This window comes from Periophthalmus magnuspinnatus, chromosome 1, assembly GCF_009829125.3.
Source record: "Periophthalmus magnuspinnatus isolate fPerMag1 chromosome 1, fPerMag1.2.pri, whole genome shotgun sequence".
Taxonomy (NCBI): Eukaryota; Metazoa; Chordata; class Actinopteri; order Gobiiformes; family Gobiidae; genus Periophthalmus; species Periophthalmus magnuspinnatus.
Genome location: NC_047126.1, coordinates 301,164 through 317,647, shown reverse-complemented (window position 1 = coordinate 317,647; position 16,484 = coordinate 301,164). Strand labels below are relative to the sequence as shown.

Genomic DNA, 16,484 nt, shown 5'->3' with positions numbered 1-16,484 from the left:
AGTTCATCTCTGACATGAGCCACATGAACATCTCACACTCTGAGGACTTCAGGGACCGACCTCCTGGTCCAGAGTCAGGACTAAACAGGAGAATCAGAGTTTCAGTTTTATGAAGCTAAAACCTGGAACATTCTCCCTTTGACAAAGTTTAAATCCAGACTCTGTTCATCTGTGACTAAAGGTTTTTATTCTGCCTCTTCTGTTTTAATGTTAAATTTATGATGATTATTTGTGATTATTTATGTTTTGATTTGTGTGATTTTAATCTTTTTTATTCTGTAAAACACTTTGATTTACCTTGTGTATGAAATGTGCTGCACAAATAAACTCGCCTTAAGAAACATGTCTTGGTACAAAATGCACATTCCAAGTACATCATGACATCACCACGCACCACCCACGAAAACATACAGGTCAAATATAATATATCAAATATAATATATCAAATATATCAAATATAATATATCAAATATAATATATCAAATATAATATATCAAATATATCAAATATAATAATCATGTTACATGAAACATTCATCTCACATTCCCCCTTTTGATCAAATCTCACATGTGACTAAACCAAAACGAAAGAGCAAGACGCGACTTTTACGTCTGTTAGCATACTGACTGTTAGCGTACTGACTGTTAGCGTACTGTCTGTTAGCGTACTGACTGTTAGCGTACTGACTGTTAGCGTACTGTCTGTTAGCGTACTGACTGTTAGCGTACTGTCTGTTGTGGATGAACAGACAAACTTTACTCTAAATCTTTTGTCCAGTTTTACAATTTCATTTTTCTTTTACTTTATAACATGATATAAACTGTGCACTATGACGTGACAAACCTGGTGTGATGTGCAGGAGTTTCATTAGTGCAATGCAGCTGATTGTGTTGTGATTGAGCCCTGAAGGGGGAGGGGCTTAGCACAGAGAGCAAAGAGAGGAGAGACTCAGAGAATCAAAAACGAGTGAAACCATCTAATTTAGGTTTATTAGAAACTCAATGTTTTGGGTCAAACTGTAATATTTTATACATCAGCAAAGGAAAGTGCACAGCAGCGACGCCCCGCCCCCTGAAAGAACACGTCTGAACAGCTGAAGGAGTAACACGACACACGATACACACACACCAAAGAAAGAAGAGCTCAAATGAACAGCTGCAGGGACACGTCCCCTCTTCTGTGAACTGTACATCTGTAATTAACTTTAAAGTAAAGTTGATGTTCATGATATTCACAGGTAATGTCTACTCTGGCTCCTCCGTGGAATGAACAGCTGAAGGGTCTGGCTCCTCCCTAAACTGATCAACTGCAGGGTCTGGCTCCTCTCTGGACTGAACAGCTGCAGGGTCTAGCGTGTGAGTTCTCAGGTGAATACTGAGGTTGTGTTTCTGTATAAAACCTTTATGACAGAAGTGACAGGAGTACGGTTTCTCTCCAGTGTGCGTTTTCATGTGTCGGTCCAAGTTTGATCTCTGCCCAAACGTTTTCTCACAGTATGGACAGCTGAAAGGTCTCTCTCCGGCGTGAGTGATCTTTATATGTCGGATAAGATTAACTTTTTCACTGAAGTCTTTCTCACAGACTGTACACCTGAATGGTTTCTCTCCTTTGTCATTGAACATTTCTTTGAGTAGCTGATCTGGAGTCACGTCCTCCGAGTGTGTTTTCATGTGGCGTTTCATGTTCTCGTTGCTTTTAAACCTTTTGGGGCAAACAGTACAGCTGAAAGGTTTTTCTCCGGAGTGACTTCTCATGTGTGCCCGGAGACCCTTGGGTAGCGTGAAACCTTTCTCACAAACTGTGCACCTGTAAGTTTTGTCTTTGGAGTGGGTCCTTGTGTGCTCCTCCAGGCAGAATTTGCGGGTGAAGGTTTTGTGGCAGATGGTGCAGATGAACGGTTTTTCTCCCGTGTGGACCCGGATGTGAGTTTGGAGTTGGTGAATGCGTCTGAACTCTCGGTCGCAGATGGGGCATTTGAAAGGCTTTTCTCCGGAGTGGATCAGCGCATGGTTCTGAAGATGATCGGTGCGCAGAAACATTTTTCCGCACTCGAGACACTTGTGTTTTTTGATGTTCCCACTCCTGTTGGTAGCTGGGGAGACGGTTCTGAGGAGTGCAGACTGGTCCAGCGTCCCCTCTTCAACGTGCATCCTCAAATGTTCCTTCAGTCTCAGTTTCCTCTTAAAGCCTTTGCTGCAAACAGGACAGACGTGGTGTTTGCCGCGTTGGTGCCGAGTCAAGTCAGACTTCTGTTTGAAGGTTTTGTCACAGATCGAACATTTGAAAGTGGAAGCGTTTTCAGCCACAGAGAAGTCCGCACCAGTCTGTACAGCTGGGTCTAAGGTCCCGTCCTCCGCGTGCAGCCGCAGGTGAGCTCTCAGGTAAACATGGTCGGTGAAAACGGCGTCACAAACCGGACACGTGTGATGGAGAAGTCGGAAATGTCGAGTCAGATCTGATTTGTGCTTAAAACATTTGACGCAGACTGAACACACGAAAGGTCTCTCTCCTGTGTGAACTGGCATGTGTCTCTGAAGATCGGCGTTGCATCTGAACTTTTTCTGACACTCTGAACAGCTGTATGGTCTCTGGTCTGAACAGCTGTATGGTCTGTCAGCTTTAGGGGCATCAGGAGGAATCACCACAAAGCTTCTTTTGGCCTGAGCTTGTGCTGGACTATAGTCTTCAGAGCGATCGGTGTCATCAGAGCTGTCAGTCTGCTCCTCACTGTCTGAACAGCTGTATGGTCTCTGGTCTGAACAGCTGTATGGTCTCTGGTCTGCTCCACACTCCTCTCCGTTGGTTTCCTCTCTGTTCTCCTCAGTTGATCTTTGGTGAAGCACAGAGGACTTGTCTTCATCATCTTCATCGTCTTCAGTTTTGACAGTGACCGTGTCAAAGGGGAAGTCTTGCGGCTCCTGTTTGATGCACAGCTCTGGCTCCTCTGGCTCCTCTGGCTCCTCTGGCTCCTCTTTAAGGCGGGGCAGTTTCACACTGGACACAAAAAGCACATTTGGTTAAAGTCCTGACACTGGACTATTTCAGGAGTTTGATGCCACATTTCAAACTTTATTTTGATTCTACAGAACAGACTCGATACTCGATACTGATACCGATACCACCATGATAAAAACACTGTGTGACTTTAAATGGTAAAACTCTTATTTCCCATGAGGCCTTTGTTGTGGAGCTGTATGTCCAGTGTCCTCACACACTGTATGTCCAGTGTCCTCACACACTGTATGTCCAGTGTCCTCACACACTGTATGTCCAGTGTCCTCACACACTGTATGTCCGGTGTCCTCACAGACGGGACTGTCCCGTCCTCTGAGCCACAGTCTCTTAGTTCAATTATATCTTATACATTTGATCTTTGATCCAGTCCACTGTGTGTCCACTGTGTGTCCACTGTGTGTCCACTGTGTGTCCACTGTGCTGTCTCTCTGTGCCTCTGCCTCTGTGTCTCTCTGTCTGACTTTTTGCCTGTCTCTCTCTCTCTCTGTCTCTCTCTCTCTCTGTCTCTCTCTCTCTCTGTCTCTCTCCGTGTCTCTGTCTCTCTGTGTGTCTCTGTCTCTCTCCGTGTCTCTGTCTCTCTCTGTCTCTGTCCTGGTTCATTTTTACACTAAATCAAACCTTGTTTTCTCTTTAGTCTCGGCGGAGACTCGTCACTGTCTCCGGCCTCAGAGACACCGGGGCCGCTACAGACTCACCCCGGGCCGTGCGCCTCCTCCGCGGGGCTCCTGTGCTCCTCCTGCTCCTCCTGTTCCTCTGCTCCTCCTCTGTGCTCCTCCTCCAGCTTCACTTGTTCCATGTTTCAGTTTCTCTGTTTGACACGGTTAGCTCGAGTTAGCTTCAGAGCTAATCACACAGGGGTCCTGATCCTGAGGACCCCGGGCTGTCCTCACAGCTGCCTGTTTAAAACTCTCTTTAAAACTCTTTAAAGCACAAACTGCAGGAGGCGCTCTAGAGTGGAATGTTCCTCCATAGAGCTTTAAACTTATCGAGCCGTAGCCCTGTAGGGGCTCGCGCTGCTGCAGAGCGCCCCCTGTCCTGACTCCAGAGTCACAGCCTCTGACTCTGAACCTGTGACTGTCAATGATTTGTATTTATGTCAGTGAAAATGAAGGAGCTCAATGGTCACAGGTACTCAGAGTACAGTTACTCTTTAATGGTACTCAGAGTACAGTTACTCTTTAATGGTACTCAGAGTACAGTTACTCTTTAATGGTACTCAGAGTACAGTTACTCTTTAATGGTACTCAGAGTACAGTTACTCTTTAATGGTACTCAGAGTACAGTTACTCTTTAATGGTACTCAGAGTACAGTTACTTTACTCAAATCTAAAGAGTACACTTCAGTACTTGTTTTATGATGGAGCTCGTGTGTCAGAGAAGACACAAAAAAACAGGATGGAAAAATGTTGAAATAAAGAAGTAGTTTAATGAAGAGGTTTGTAGAAGAGAAACGAAAGTAAAGGAGGTTTAAAGAAAAGACATGACAGAGTGACACAGTGGAGTGTGTTGGAGGTGTGATACTTGTGAGGACCAGACATCATTTTCCTCTTAAATGCAGCTCTGAGCCATACTCTGCTCAAAAACATAGCCCGTCTCCGCCCATCACTCACCTTCTCTGCCGCTGAAACTCTCATCCACGCATTCATCACATCCAGAATCGACTACTGCAATAGCATCCTCTACATTACACCACCCAAAACCCTCAACAGACTACAGTACATTCAGAACTCCACCGCCCGCCTCCTCACCCACACCCGCTCACGTGGACACATCACTCCTGTCCTCCACAAGCTCCACTGGCTCCCCATCCCTCAGCGCATCCACTTCAAAATCCTCCTCATCACATTCAAATCTCTCCACAACCTGGCCCCTCCTCACAGACCTGCTCCACCTCCTCACTCCATCTCACCTCCTCCTCCAGCTCCAACCTCCCGTCCCTGCCCTGTAGGACCAAGCTCCGAACCTGGGAGGACAGAGCCGTCTCCATCGCTGCCCCCACCCTCTGGAACTCACTACCTAAACCCCTCCGTGACCTCTGACCTCCCCACCTTCAAGAAAGAACTCAAAGCTCACCTGTTCAAAATCGCTTTAATGTTTGATTTTATGTTGTAAATGTTGTGATATTTTATTATTGTATCTACTGTGAAGCGACTTTGAGTGTCCTGAAAAGTGCTATATAAATAAAATGTATTATTATTATTATTATAAACACGTCTGACCCGCTGACCGCCACGTTCAAACAGGAAGTGACCACGGGAGTGATTCAGCTCCATCGACTCTGGCTCTGATTCACTTTACACAAAACTGTGTCCCCTCTCTGTCCTCTGTGTCCCCTCTGTGTCCCCCCTGTGTGTGATTGGCTCTTTGGTTGCTATGATACTTGGAATTCCAAATATGGGCGTGTGCTCCAGATTAGCCACTATAACCATTAGCCTAGATGAGCTTCATTTGGAGCTGAAGCTGTGACGTCACAGCCGACCCTGATGCCCCGCCCCGATGAACCTGGACGTCTGCACTGGCCTCACAGGACCACAGACTCTGGACTTTACGCATTTGACCTGTTGTATTAAGTTCAAATAATTGAGTCTTTTTTATCTTTAATTAAAAGATTTAATCTCTTTAAACACAATTACATGGAAAATTAAATAGTTTTACACTAAATAAATATTAATAAATCATAACTTACGGGTCTCACAAAGGCCAAGAATAAACAGATCTGAACACAGCGAGGTCACATCTAGTGTCACGATACATCCATACTCGATTGTGATGCTGAAGAATCGACTCTTCACCGATTCTGATCCCAAATGATCATTTTAAAGCTCTTTCAACACAACAGTTTATTCTAACAAAGTGATCAGGGTGTGTTTTTTATTCAGTATCGATATCTGTTCAAATGAGTATCTAGTTTCAATGTAAGTTTTGGGATGAGTTTGTATCTGATTTTCGGACCTTTCTGCTGCTCGTTGTTTCATATTTAAACCTCAGTGTGGGCTGTGAGGAATATCAAACACAAAAGAGTCCGTTTTGAAATCTGTGATGTTGATGATTTTGGGCTGAACAAACCAAAGTGAGTTTGTCGTCCGTGTTGGGTCTGTGGAGGCGAGGGTACGATTCCCGGTTCCTCAGTCATACAGCTCAGGACTCACGCTGTGGAGGCGCGGGTGTGAGGAGCCTGATTCAGTCCTGTGTTTTTTGGCGTGTTTCCGGAGTGAACTCTTGTCAGTGTATGATCTGTGACACACTGTACAGCTGAAAGGTTTCTCGCCTGTGTGCTGTCGTACGTGTATAACCAGGAACGACCTCTGTACAAAACACTTAGTACAAAAGGGACAGCTGAAAGGTTTCTCTCCCGTGTGGATCTTCATGTGCTTTTTCATTCTGGCTTTAGATGTAAAGTCATTCTTACAAACTGAACAGCTGAATGGTTTCTCGCCCGTGTGTGTTCTAATGTGTTCTGTCAGAGTCCTGCTCCTTAAGAACGCTCGCTTACAAATCGAACAGCTGTAGGGTTTCTCTCCACTGTGGATCTTCAGATGTTGGTTAAAGTGACTGGTGTTTTTGAAACATTTGCTACAAAAAGAGCATTTGTGAGGCCGCTCTTCGTCTTCCTCGGTGTTGGAGTCTTCCTCGCTGTCTGAGTGGAGCTGTGTGAGTGGATGTGAGCTGCAGTCTGCTTCTGCTCCACGCTCCTCTCTGTTGGTTTTCTCTCTGTTCTCCTCAGTTGGTCTTTGGTGAAGCACAGACTCGTTTTCAACATCTTCAGTTTTCACACAGACAGGAGCGAAGGATGAGAACTGAAAATCTGAAAAACACACACATTGTTTAGAATGACCAGTCACATTAAAGGGAACTCTTTATTATTAGTCTGTTACATCTCCAAAGCTCAAAATTCTCTGTTCCACCTTGTGATGTCATCAAGTGGTAGTTAACAGCTCCTTTTACTTTTGGTGCAGTAGAGATTCACACTTTCAGAGCTTAAATGATTCTAGTGAAGGTGAAGTTTAAAAACACAGTGGAGCACTTCCTGTATCACCACATGATGACATCACAAGGTGGAACAGAGTGTTTTCAGTTTGAGAGAAAAAGTCTAAATCTGCAGGTTTGTGTGTTAAACATGTGAGAATGAAACAAAACACAACTCCAGGTCTGTTAATGACGAGGAGACATTAGATCAGAGCAGTGTGGCCCTTTAAAGAGGCTCTGGGCCCCGTGGCTCCTGTCGTATTAAACATTATAAACAGTTTGACACCAGGAGCCAGAGGCTCGACAGGCGGAGTCTCCTTTTCACACTTTTAACAGATGAAATCTAGATTTGTTAATTAACTTGAGTAACTTGTGTCTTGTTTTCTGTGTTTTTAATCCTTGTATTGTGACTTTGTGATTGTCTTTGTGTATTGATACTTTGACATCACGCTCGGGGTGTTCTATATGTATGTCTATGGTGCAATGTTCATCAGTTACCGCGGTGACACAATGCACACATCAGCAAACTCTGACAAAAACATTTAAGATCATCTGAAAACTGAAGAAAAAATCCAAAAGTGATTTAAAGAGCTCGTGTTCAGAGCCTGAGGTCAGTCTGAGCTCATGGTCCTGTCCAGGAGTTTGATTTTACACAAAAAGGTGAGAGCGACTCACTGAAAAACTAATGCTAATGCTAATGCTAATGCTAATGCTAACGCTAGCTTGTGACTCTGATGTTTAACATCACAGCTCATCTGTTGTAGTTCAGATAAATCAGCTCTTTATGGTCAGAATGTCTTAAAATAAAGCTCAGATCTAACAGAGCTTCAGACAGAGCAGTGCCTACAGTTAGCATCACACCCTCAGGGGACGTGGATCAGCTGCAAAGTGTCAATTCAACTGGTGGATTTCTGCCCCGGATAGAAGAAAATGGATGGATGGAGTCCAGACTGTAGAGTGTGACGATGTCGTACTATAAAAAGAGCTCAGAGGCGTTCTGTTGTTTACAGTGAAGTCTCCCAAAAGTAGAGACAGATGTTGAACCGGATCATTTCTATCAGTGACGAGAGCCAAGGCCTCACTGTTACGTCGGGGCCTCACTGTTACGTCGGGGCCTCACTGTTACGTCGGGGCCTCACTGTTACGTCAGGGCCTCACTGTTACGTCAGGGCCTCACTGTTACGTCAGGGCCTCACTGTTACGTCAGGGCCTCACTGTTACGTCAGGTTAAATATGATGAACTGTAGAATGTGATGTGTCTGAAACAGAAGTTTGTGAAGTTCAGCTGTAAAGTTTTTAAAGTGCATCATAAATAAAGTGTGTTCTGTGTTTATGTGAGAAGAGCAGGAGAAGAACAGGAGAAGAACAGGAGAAGAACAGGAGAAGAACGGGAGAAGAACAGGAGAAGAGCAGGAGAAGAACAGGAGAAGAACGGGAGAAGAACGGGAGAAGAGCGGGAGAAGAACGGGAGAAGAACAGGAGAAGAACAGGAGAAGAACGGGAGAAGAGCGGGAGAAGAGCGGGAGAAGAGCAGGAGAAGAACGGGAGAAGAACGGGAGAAGAACGGGAGAAGAACGGGAGAAGAGCGGGAGAAGAACGGGAGAAGAACGGGAGAAGAGCAGGAGAAGAACGGGAGAAGAACGGGAGAAGAACGGGAGAAGAACGGGAGAAGAGCGGGAGAAGAGCGGGAGAAGAACGGGAGAAGAGCGGGAGAAGAACGGGAGAAGAACGGGAGAAGAACGGGAGAAGAGCGGGAGAAGAACGGGAGAAGAACGGGAGAAGAGCAGGAGAAGAACGGGAGAAGAACGGGAGAAGAACGGGAGAAGAACGGGAGAAGAGCGGGAGAAGAGCGGGAGAAGAACAGGAGAAGAACGGGAGAAGAACGGGAGAAGAACGGGAGAAGAGCGGGAGAAGAACAGGAGAAGAGCGGGAGAAGAGCGGGAGAATCTCACCTGGTTTGGGTTCCATCATGGAGACAGTTCTTCTCATGGTTTGTCTGAGCGGAGGCTCCCATTCCCAGCTCCAGTCCGAGTCCACGTCACTCCCCTCCTCCTCCTTCAGGCGCTCCTCCTCCTTCAGGTGCTCCTCCTCCTCCTTCAGGCACTCCTCCTCCTTCAGGTGCTCCTCCTCCTCCTTCAGGCGCTCCTCCTTCAGGCGATCCTCCTCCTTCAGGTGCTCCTCCTCCTCCTTCAGGCACTCCTCCTCCTCCTTCAGGCACTCCTCCTCCTTCAGGTGCTCCTCCACCTCCTTCAGGCGCTCCTCCACCTCCTTCAGGTGCTCCTCCACCTCCTTCAGGCACTCCACCTCCTTCAGGCGCTCCTCCACCTCCTTCAGGCGCTCCTCCTTCAGGCGCTCTTCACAGTAGAAGCTCCAGTCTGCTTCTGCTCCACACTCCTCTCCGTTGGTTTTCTCTCTGTTCTCCTCAGTTGGTCTTTGGTGAAGCACAGACTTGTCTTCTTCATCTTCATCGTCTTCAGTTTTGACAGTGACAGGAGCGAAGGGGAGCTCCTCCTGTGGCTCCTCCTGTGGCTCCTCCTGTGGCTCCTCCTGTGGCTCCTCCTGTGGCTCCTCCTGTGGCTCCTCCTGTGGCTCCTCTGGTTCCTCTTTAACCCGAGGGGGGCTGAAGAACAGCAGAGTGGTTAGCCCTCCTGCATCACTGTGGTCCTATTCACACCAAAATCTGATGATAGTCTGATTTCTGGACCTTTAAAATGACTTCAGTGAAACAAACGTCTAAATCTGATGAGAATCAGAAAGAAACAAAGAAACCAGGACTAAACCAGGACTAAACCAGGACTGAACCAGGACTAAACCAGGACTAAACCAGGACTAAACCAGGACTGAACCAGGACTAAACCAGGACTAAACCAGGACTAAACCAGGACTAAACCAGGACTAAACCAGGGCTAAACCAGGGCTAAACCAGGACTAAACCAGGGCTAAACCAGGACTAAACCAGGACTAAACCCGGACTAAACCAGGACTAAACCAGGACTAAACCCGGACTAAACCCGGGCTAAACCAGGACTAAACCAGGGCTAAACCAGGGCTAAACCAGGACTAAACCAGGGCTAAACCAGGACTAAACCAGGACTAAACCAGGACTAAACCCGGGCTAAACCAGGGCTAAACCAGGGCTAAACCAGGACTAAACCCGGACTAAACCAGGACTAAACCCGGACTAAACCAGGACTAAACCAGGACTAAACCAGGACTAAACCCGGACTAAACCAGGACTAAACCAGGACTAAACCCGGACTAAACCAGGACTAAACCCGGACTAAACCAGGACTAAACCCGGACTAAACCAGGACTAAACCAGGACTAAACCAGGACTAAACCCGGACTAAACCAGGGCTAAACCAGGACTAAACCAGGACTAAACCAGGACTAAACCCGGACTAAACCAGGGCTAAACCAGGACTAAACCAGGACTAAACCAGGACTAGACCAGGACTAGACCAGGTCTAAACACGTTGAGTCTGTTTGAGTTTTGTTTAGGCCTGTCTCACTTCCTGTAGATGTGAGACAGGCCTCTGCTCTGACAGTAAGACTGTTCTGATTAGCTGCTGTGACTGAAAGGGTTTTATTCTGCCTCTTTTCTTTAATTGTTCATTTTATGATAAATACTAGTGATTATTTATGTTTTGATTTGATTTATTGTGATTTTAATGTCTTTCTTATTCTGTAAAACACTTTGTATTATCTTGTGGATGAATTGTGCTGTATAAATAAACTTGTCTCGCTCTGAACACACTCACCCCGGGCCGTGCGCCTCCTCCGCGGGGCTAATGTGCTCCTCCTGCTCCTCTGCTCCTCCTCTGTGCTCCTCCTGCTCCTCTGCTCCTCCTCTCTGCTCCCACAGCTCCGTCTCCTCCTCCAGCTTCACTTGTTCCATGTTTCAGGGCTGTTTGACGCTGTTAGCTCGGGTTAGCTCGCATTAGCTTTAGCTCTGGAGCTAATGACGCAGGGGTCCTGCGGGGCGGGCCTGGCGGATGCCTGTTTAAAACTCCGGAGCTAAAAAGGCCTTGATAAAGACGCCTGTGATGAATAAAAACAGAGAAGAGAAAGAGCCAGAGAAGAGCCAGAGAAGAGCCAGAGAAGAGCCTCATGAAAAGCACACTGACACACAAATATTAACCATAAACAGAAATATTACTTTACTTACTTTAAAGTGGCAGTCTGCTCTGAGATTATATATATATATATATATATATATATATATATATATATATATATATATATATATATATATATATATATATATATATATATATATATATATATATATGACAGTGACACTGTAAACACCAAACACACTGTGGCCAACGGCCAAACCTCGTCTAAATTAAACTTTCATAAATAAGAACCTGCTCCTCGTCGTTGGATCCGCTCATACCGGTGTCTCAGAGTGAAAACACTTTTAAACCTCAACCTTTTGTCTGTGGATGTTCAAAGCTTGAGTTATTTCTATTTCAGGTGAAGCTAGATCCTCCTCACAGTAGTTCATTTGTTTAGCGGTTGCTATGGTGATGCTCACAGTGTAGTGATATAGAACAGAGCTACCTGTGCGGTTAGACAGAAATAATTCTCCCTGAGCTCAGTGTAAACCTGATTCTTCCTGATTCTCCCTGAGCTCAGTGTAAACGCGCTGAAACTGTCCCCGTGTTTTGGGTGAGAGTTTGTGACTGACTCTCAGCTCTAATAACAGAAACCTGCACCAGGCTTTGATGTGACTTTTCCCAACAAAACAAACATTTCTTCTGTATAAATTTAATCAATATTTTTACACTTTTACATAAAAAAATTCACACAGTTAAATAAAGAATAAACCTCCTTCTGACATCATAGTTAATGGCTCTGTGTTTTCAAAGCTAAATGTGATAGTTTCACATGTTGAACAATCTCCTAGGAGGCTCGGTCGGTAAACTCTCAATCTACACACATTTGATCTCATCAGCTGTTCTGCTCTGTGGGTTTAGCAGTGAGCACCTGCAGGGTCTCCTCTGTGGGTTTAGCAGTGAGCACCTGCAGGGTCTCCTCTGTGGGTTTAGCAGTGAACACCTGCAGGGTCTCCTCTGTGGGTTTAGCAGTGAACACCTGCAGGGTCTCCTCTGTGGGTTTATTTGAGTTGTGCTTCATACTCAGGTGACGCGTGAGACCAGATTTATATTTGAAATGTTTGTCACAAACTGAACATGCGAAAGGTTTGTCCGCAGCGTGAGTTCCCATGTGTTTCTCGAGTCCTGCTTTTAACCTAAAATTTTTCCCACAAATGGAACAGACAAAAGGTTTTTCTCCTGAGTGGATTCTCATGTGTTGTTCCAAATAAAACTTCTCTATAAATCCTTTCTGACAGAAGGGGCATTTGTGTGGTCTGTGTCCCGTGTGCACCGACATGTGTCTCTTGAGGTTGGACGACACCGGGAAACCCTTCCCACACACGGGACATTTGTGTGGCCGCTCCCCGGAGTGACTCAAACTGTGCACCCTCAGGTACGTCCTGTCGGCAAACCTCATCCCACACTCTGAACAACTGAAAGGTCTGAGGTCTGGCGCCTCTGTATCGCCGTGATTTTCCTCTGAGTGGATTCTCATGTGTTTCTGAAGCTTGTATTTATGTTTAAAATCCTTCTCACAGACAGGACACTTGTGTGGCCGCTCTCCGCTGTGCACCAACATGTGTTTCTGTAAATCCGACTTCCACCGGAACGCTTTCCCGCACTCAGAGCAGCGAAGGAGTTTCAGGACCGACGCATCCAGGGTCCCGTCCTCGATGTGCGTCCTCAGGTGAGCGGTCAGATTCGCGTCATCAGGGAAACTAGCCAAACAAACAGTGCAGACGTGGTGTTGTGTTCTCAGATGTTTGGTGAGAGTTCCTTTTTGAGTAAATGCTTTTTCACAGACAGGACATTTGTGCGGCCGCTCTCCAGTGTGACCCAACATGTGCACCCCCAAGTGCGCCCTCCACTCAAAACTCTTCCCACACTCTGAACAGCTGTATGGTCTGTTGGCTCTAGTTGCAGAGGGGTCAGGAGGTACGGCAGCGTAGCTTCTTTTGACCGGGGCCTGTTCTGGACTATAGTCTTCAGAATGATCGGTGTCGTCAGAGCTGTCAGTCTGCTCCTCACTGTCTGAACAGCTGTATGGTCTCTGGTCTGAACAGCTGTATGGTCTCTGGTCCGCTCCACACTCCTCTCCGTTGGTTTCCTCTCTGTTCTCCTCAGTTGGTCTTTGGTGGAACACAGAGGACTTGTCTTCTTCTTCTTCATCGTCTTCAGTTTTGACAGTGACCAGGTGAAAGGGGAAGTCTTGGGGCTCCTGTTTGATGCACAGCTCTGGCTCCTCTGGCTCCTCTTTAAGGCGGAGGAGCTTACAGCTGTACAGACAAGAGCACAGGATTATCAGTTTAATAATGAAAGAATAAGACGACACAAACAGCAACATGTAAATAACCTTCTCTTTGCAGAACGCACTCTTAAAATGACTGAAGGCCTCGGGTTTTTGGGAGGAAACATGAAAACTAGGGATGCACCGATTCAGCATTTTCAGTTACCAGTGTAGGGGCAGAAAATGGCACTTACTTCCTTAAAATACAGGAAATATATGCCATTACACAAGAGACACAATAGTGTTAGACAGCTGTTATTTACCCTTCACATCAAACTGAAAAGCTCTGTTTAAAAAAAAATTCTAATATTATGAGGCCAATATCAAAGATCCGCTCCTCGCTCCAGCTCATTTCTCAGTATCGACACCGTTATTCGATACCAGGATCGGTTCAGGTGGAACATGTCCACTCTCTTTATTGTCTGCGTGGTGTTTAAATACTGCACCACTTTATTTAATCTGCTGCACAGAAACACTCAACATGACGTCACTTTTATTTATGATGGAATTTGATGTTTTGGTTCAAGATGATTATCCAATCAGAAAGCAGAATGAGCGTCACATGACTCGTGTAGGTTTCCACGAGGTGAGTTTCAGTGAGTGAACGAGTGGAGGCCGTAAAAACAGCTCCTTTAATGTGACGCGGCTCCATGTTGGACCTCGGGCTTAAATAAATGTCAAACTCCACAGAAAAAGTATTTTAGACATTTGATAAATTTGATAAATGATAATTTAATAACAGTGAAACACTCCACACTCTGACCCTCCACACTCTGACCCTCCACACTCTGACCCTCCACACTCCACACTCTGACCCTCCACACTCTGACCCTCCACACTCTGACCCTCCACACTCCACACTCTGACCCTCCACACTCCACACTCTGACCCTCCACACTCTGACCCTCCACACTCTGACCCTCCACACTCCACACTCTGACCCTCCACACTCTGACCCTCCACACTCTGACCCTCCACACTCTACACTCTGACCCTCCACACTCTGACCCTCCACACTCCACACTCTGACCCTCCACACTCTACACTCTGACCCTCCACACTCTGACCCTCCACACTCTGACCCTCCACACTCTGACCCTCCACACTCCACACTCTGACCCTCCACACTCTGACCCTCCACACTCTGACCCTCCACACTCTGACCCTCCACACTCTACACTCTGACCCTCCACACTCTGACCCTCCACACTCCACACTCTGACCCTCCACACTCTACACTCTGACCCTCCACACTCTGACCCTCCACACTCCACACTCTGACCCTCCACACTCTGACCCTCCACACTCTGACCCTCCACACTCTACACTCTGACCCTCCACACTCTGACCCTCCACACTCTGACCCTCCACACTCTGACCCTTCACACTCTGACCCTCCACACTCCACACTCTGACCCTCCACACTCTGACCCTCCACACTCTGACCCTCCACACTCTGACCCTCCACACTCTGACCCTCCACACTCTGACCCTCCACACTCCACACTCTGACCCTCCACACTCTGACCCTCCACACTCTGACCCTCCACACTCTGACCCTCCGACCCTCCACACTCTGACCCTCCACACTCTGACCCTCCACACTCTGACCCTCCACACTCTGACCCTCCACACTCTGACCCTCCACACTCTGACCCTCCACACTCTGACCCTCCACACTCTGACCCTTCACACTCTGACCCTCCACACTCTACACTCTGACCCTCCACACTCTGACCCTCCACACTCTGACCCTCCACACTCTGACCATCCACACTCCACACTCTGACCCTCCACACTCTGACCCTCCACACTCTGACCCTCCACACTCTACACTCTGACCCTCCACACTCCACACTCTGACCCTCCACACTCTGACCCTCCACACTCTGACCCTCCACACTCTACACTCTGACCCTCCACACTCTGACCCTCCACACTCTGACCCTCCACACTCCACACTCTGACCCTCCACACTCTGACCCTCCACACTCCACACTCTGACCCTCCACACTCTACACTCTGACCCTCCACACTCTGACCCTCCACACTCCACACTCTGACCCTCCACACTCTGACCCTCCACACTCTGACCCTCCACACTCTGACCCTCCACACTCTGACCCTCCACACTCTACACTCTGACCCTCCACACTCTGACCCTCCACACTCTGACCCTCCACACTCTGACCCTTCACACTCTGACCCTCCACACTCTACACTCTGACCCTCCACACTCTGACCCTCCACACTCCACACTCTGACCCTCCACACTCTGACCCTCCACACTCTGACCCTCCACACTCTGACCCTCCACACTCTGACCCTCCACACTCTGACCATCCACACTCCACACTCTGACCCTCCACACTCTGACCCTCCACACTCTGACCCTCCACACTCTGACCCTCCACACTCCACACTCTGACCCTCCACACTCTGACCCTCCACACTCTGACCCTCCACACTCTACACTCTGACCCTCCACACTCTGACCCTCCACACTCCACACTCTGACCCTCCACACTCTGACCCTCCACACTCTGACCCTCCACACTCTGGTCCTTCAGACTCTGGTCCTTCAGATTCAGCGGAGGTTCCTCTCTGACTGTGGCCGCTCTGTGCGCGCTGTTCCTCGGCCTCAGAGCTGCACCGAGACCCTCCACTCACCCCGGGCCGTGCGCCTCCTCCGCGGGGCTCCTGTGCTCCTCCTGCTCCTCTGCTTTTCCTCGGGGCTCCTCCGTTTCCTCCTCCAGCTTCACTTGTTCCATGTTTCAGTTTCTCTGTTTGACACTGTTAGCTCGAGTTAGCTTCAGAGCTAATCACACAGGGGTCCTGATCCTGAGGACCCCGGGCTGTCCTCACAGCTGCCTGTTTAAAACTCTCTTTAAAAGTCTCTTTAAAACTGTTTAAAGCACAAACTGCAGGAGGCGCTCTGGCCTCCAGGGGGCGCACACTAAACAGTGACTCAATGGTTTTATTTAAGATCTTTTTGACCAATAAATAAATAACATTATTTGCATAATAATGAGAAAGGTATTAAAATAAAGAATAATGACCCATAGTAAAAGATGAATTTTAAATCTGTCTCTGGACAAATCGCTGTCGGGCTG

General features: G+C 47.3%; 2 protein-coding genes across 2 annotated transcripts; both read right to left on the bottom strand.

Moving 5' to 3' along the window:
• Positions 1-1,244: 1,244 nt before the first annotated feature.
• LOC117378390 (zinc finger protein 3-like) lies at positions 1,245-10,929 on the bottom strand. Its single transcript, XM_055225697.1, has 4 exons — positions 10,743-10,929; positions 8,934-9,601; positions 6,781-6,820; positions 1,245-2,868 (listed from the first exon to the last, which is right to left on the bottom strand). The coding sequence occupies exons 1-4, from the start codon at positions 10,877-10,879 to the stop codon at positions 1,245-1,247; spliced, it is 2,469 nt and encodes an 822-aa protein (XP_055081672.1). The 5' UTR covers positions 10,880-10,929.
• An 815-nt stretch (positions 10,930-11,744) lies between these two features.
• LOC117378380 (gastrula zinc finger protein XlCGF57.1-like) lies at positions 11,745-16,231 on the bottom strand. The gene is made up of 2 exons (XM_033974971.2): positions 16,042-16,231; positions 11,745-13,360 (listed from the first exon to the last, which is right to left on the bottom strand). The coding sequence occupies exons 1-2, from the start codon at positions 16,140-16,142 to the stop codon at positions 11,938-11,940; spliced, it is 1,524 nt and encodes a 507-aa protein (XP_033830862.1). The 5' UTR covers positions 16,143-16,231; the 3' UTR covers positions 11,745-11,937.
• Positions 16,232-16,484: the final 253 nt, after the last annotated feature.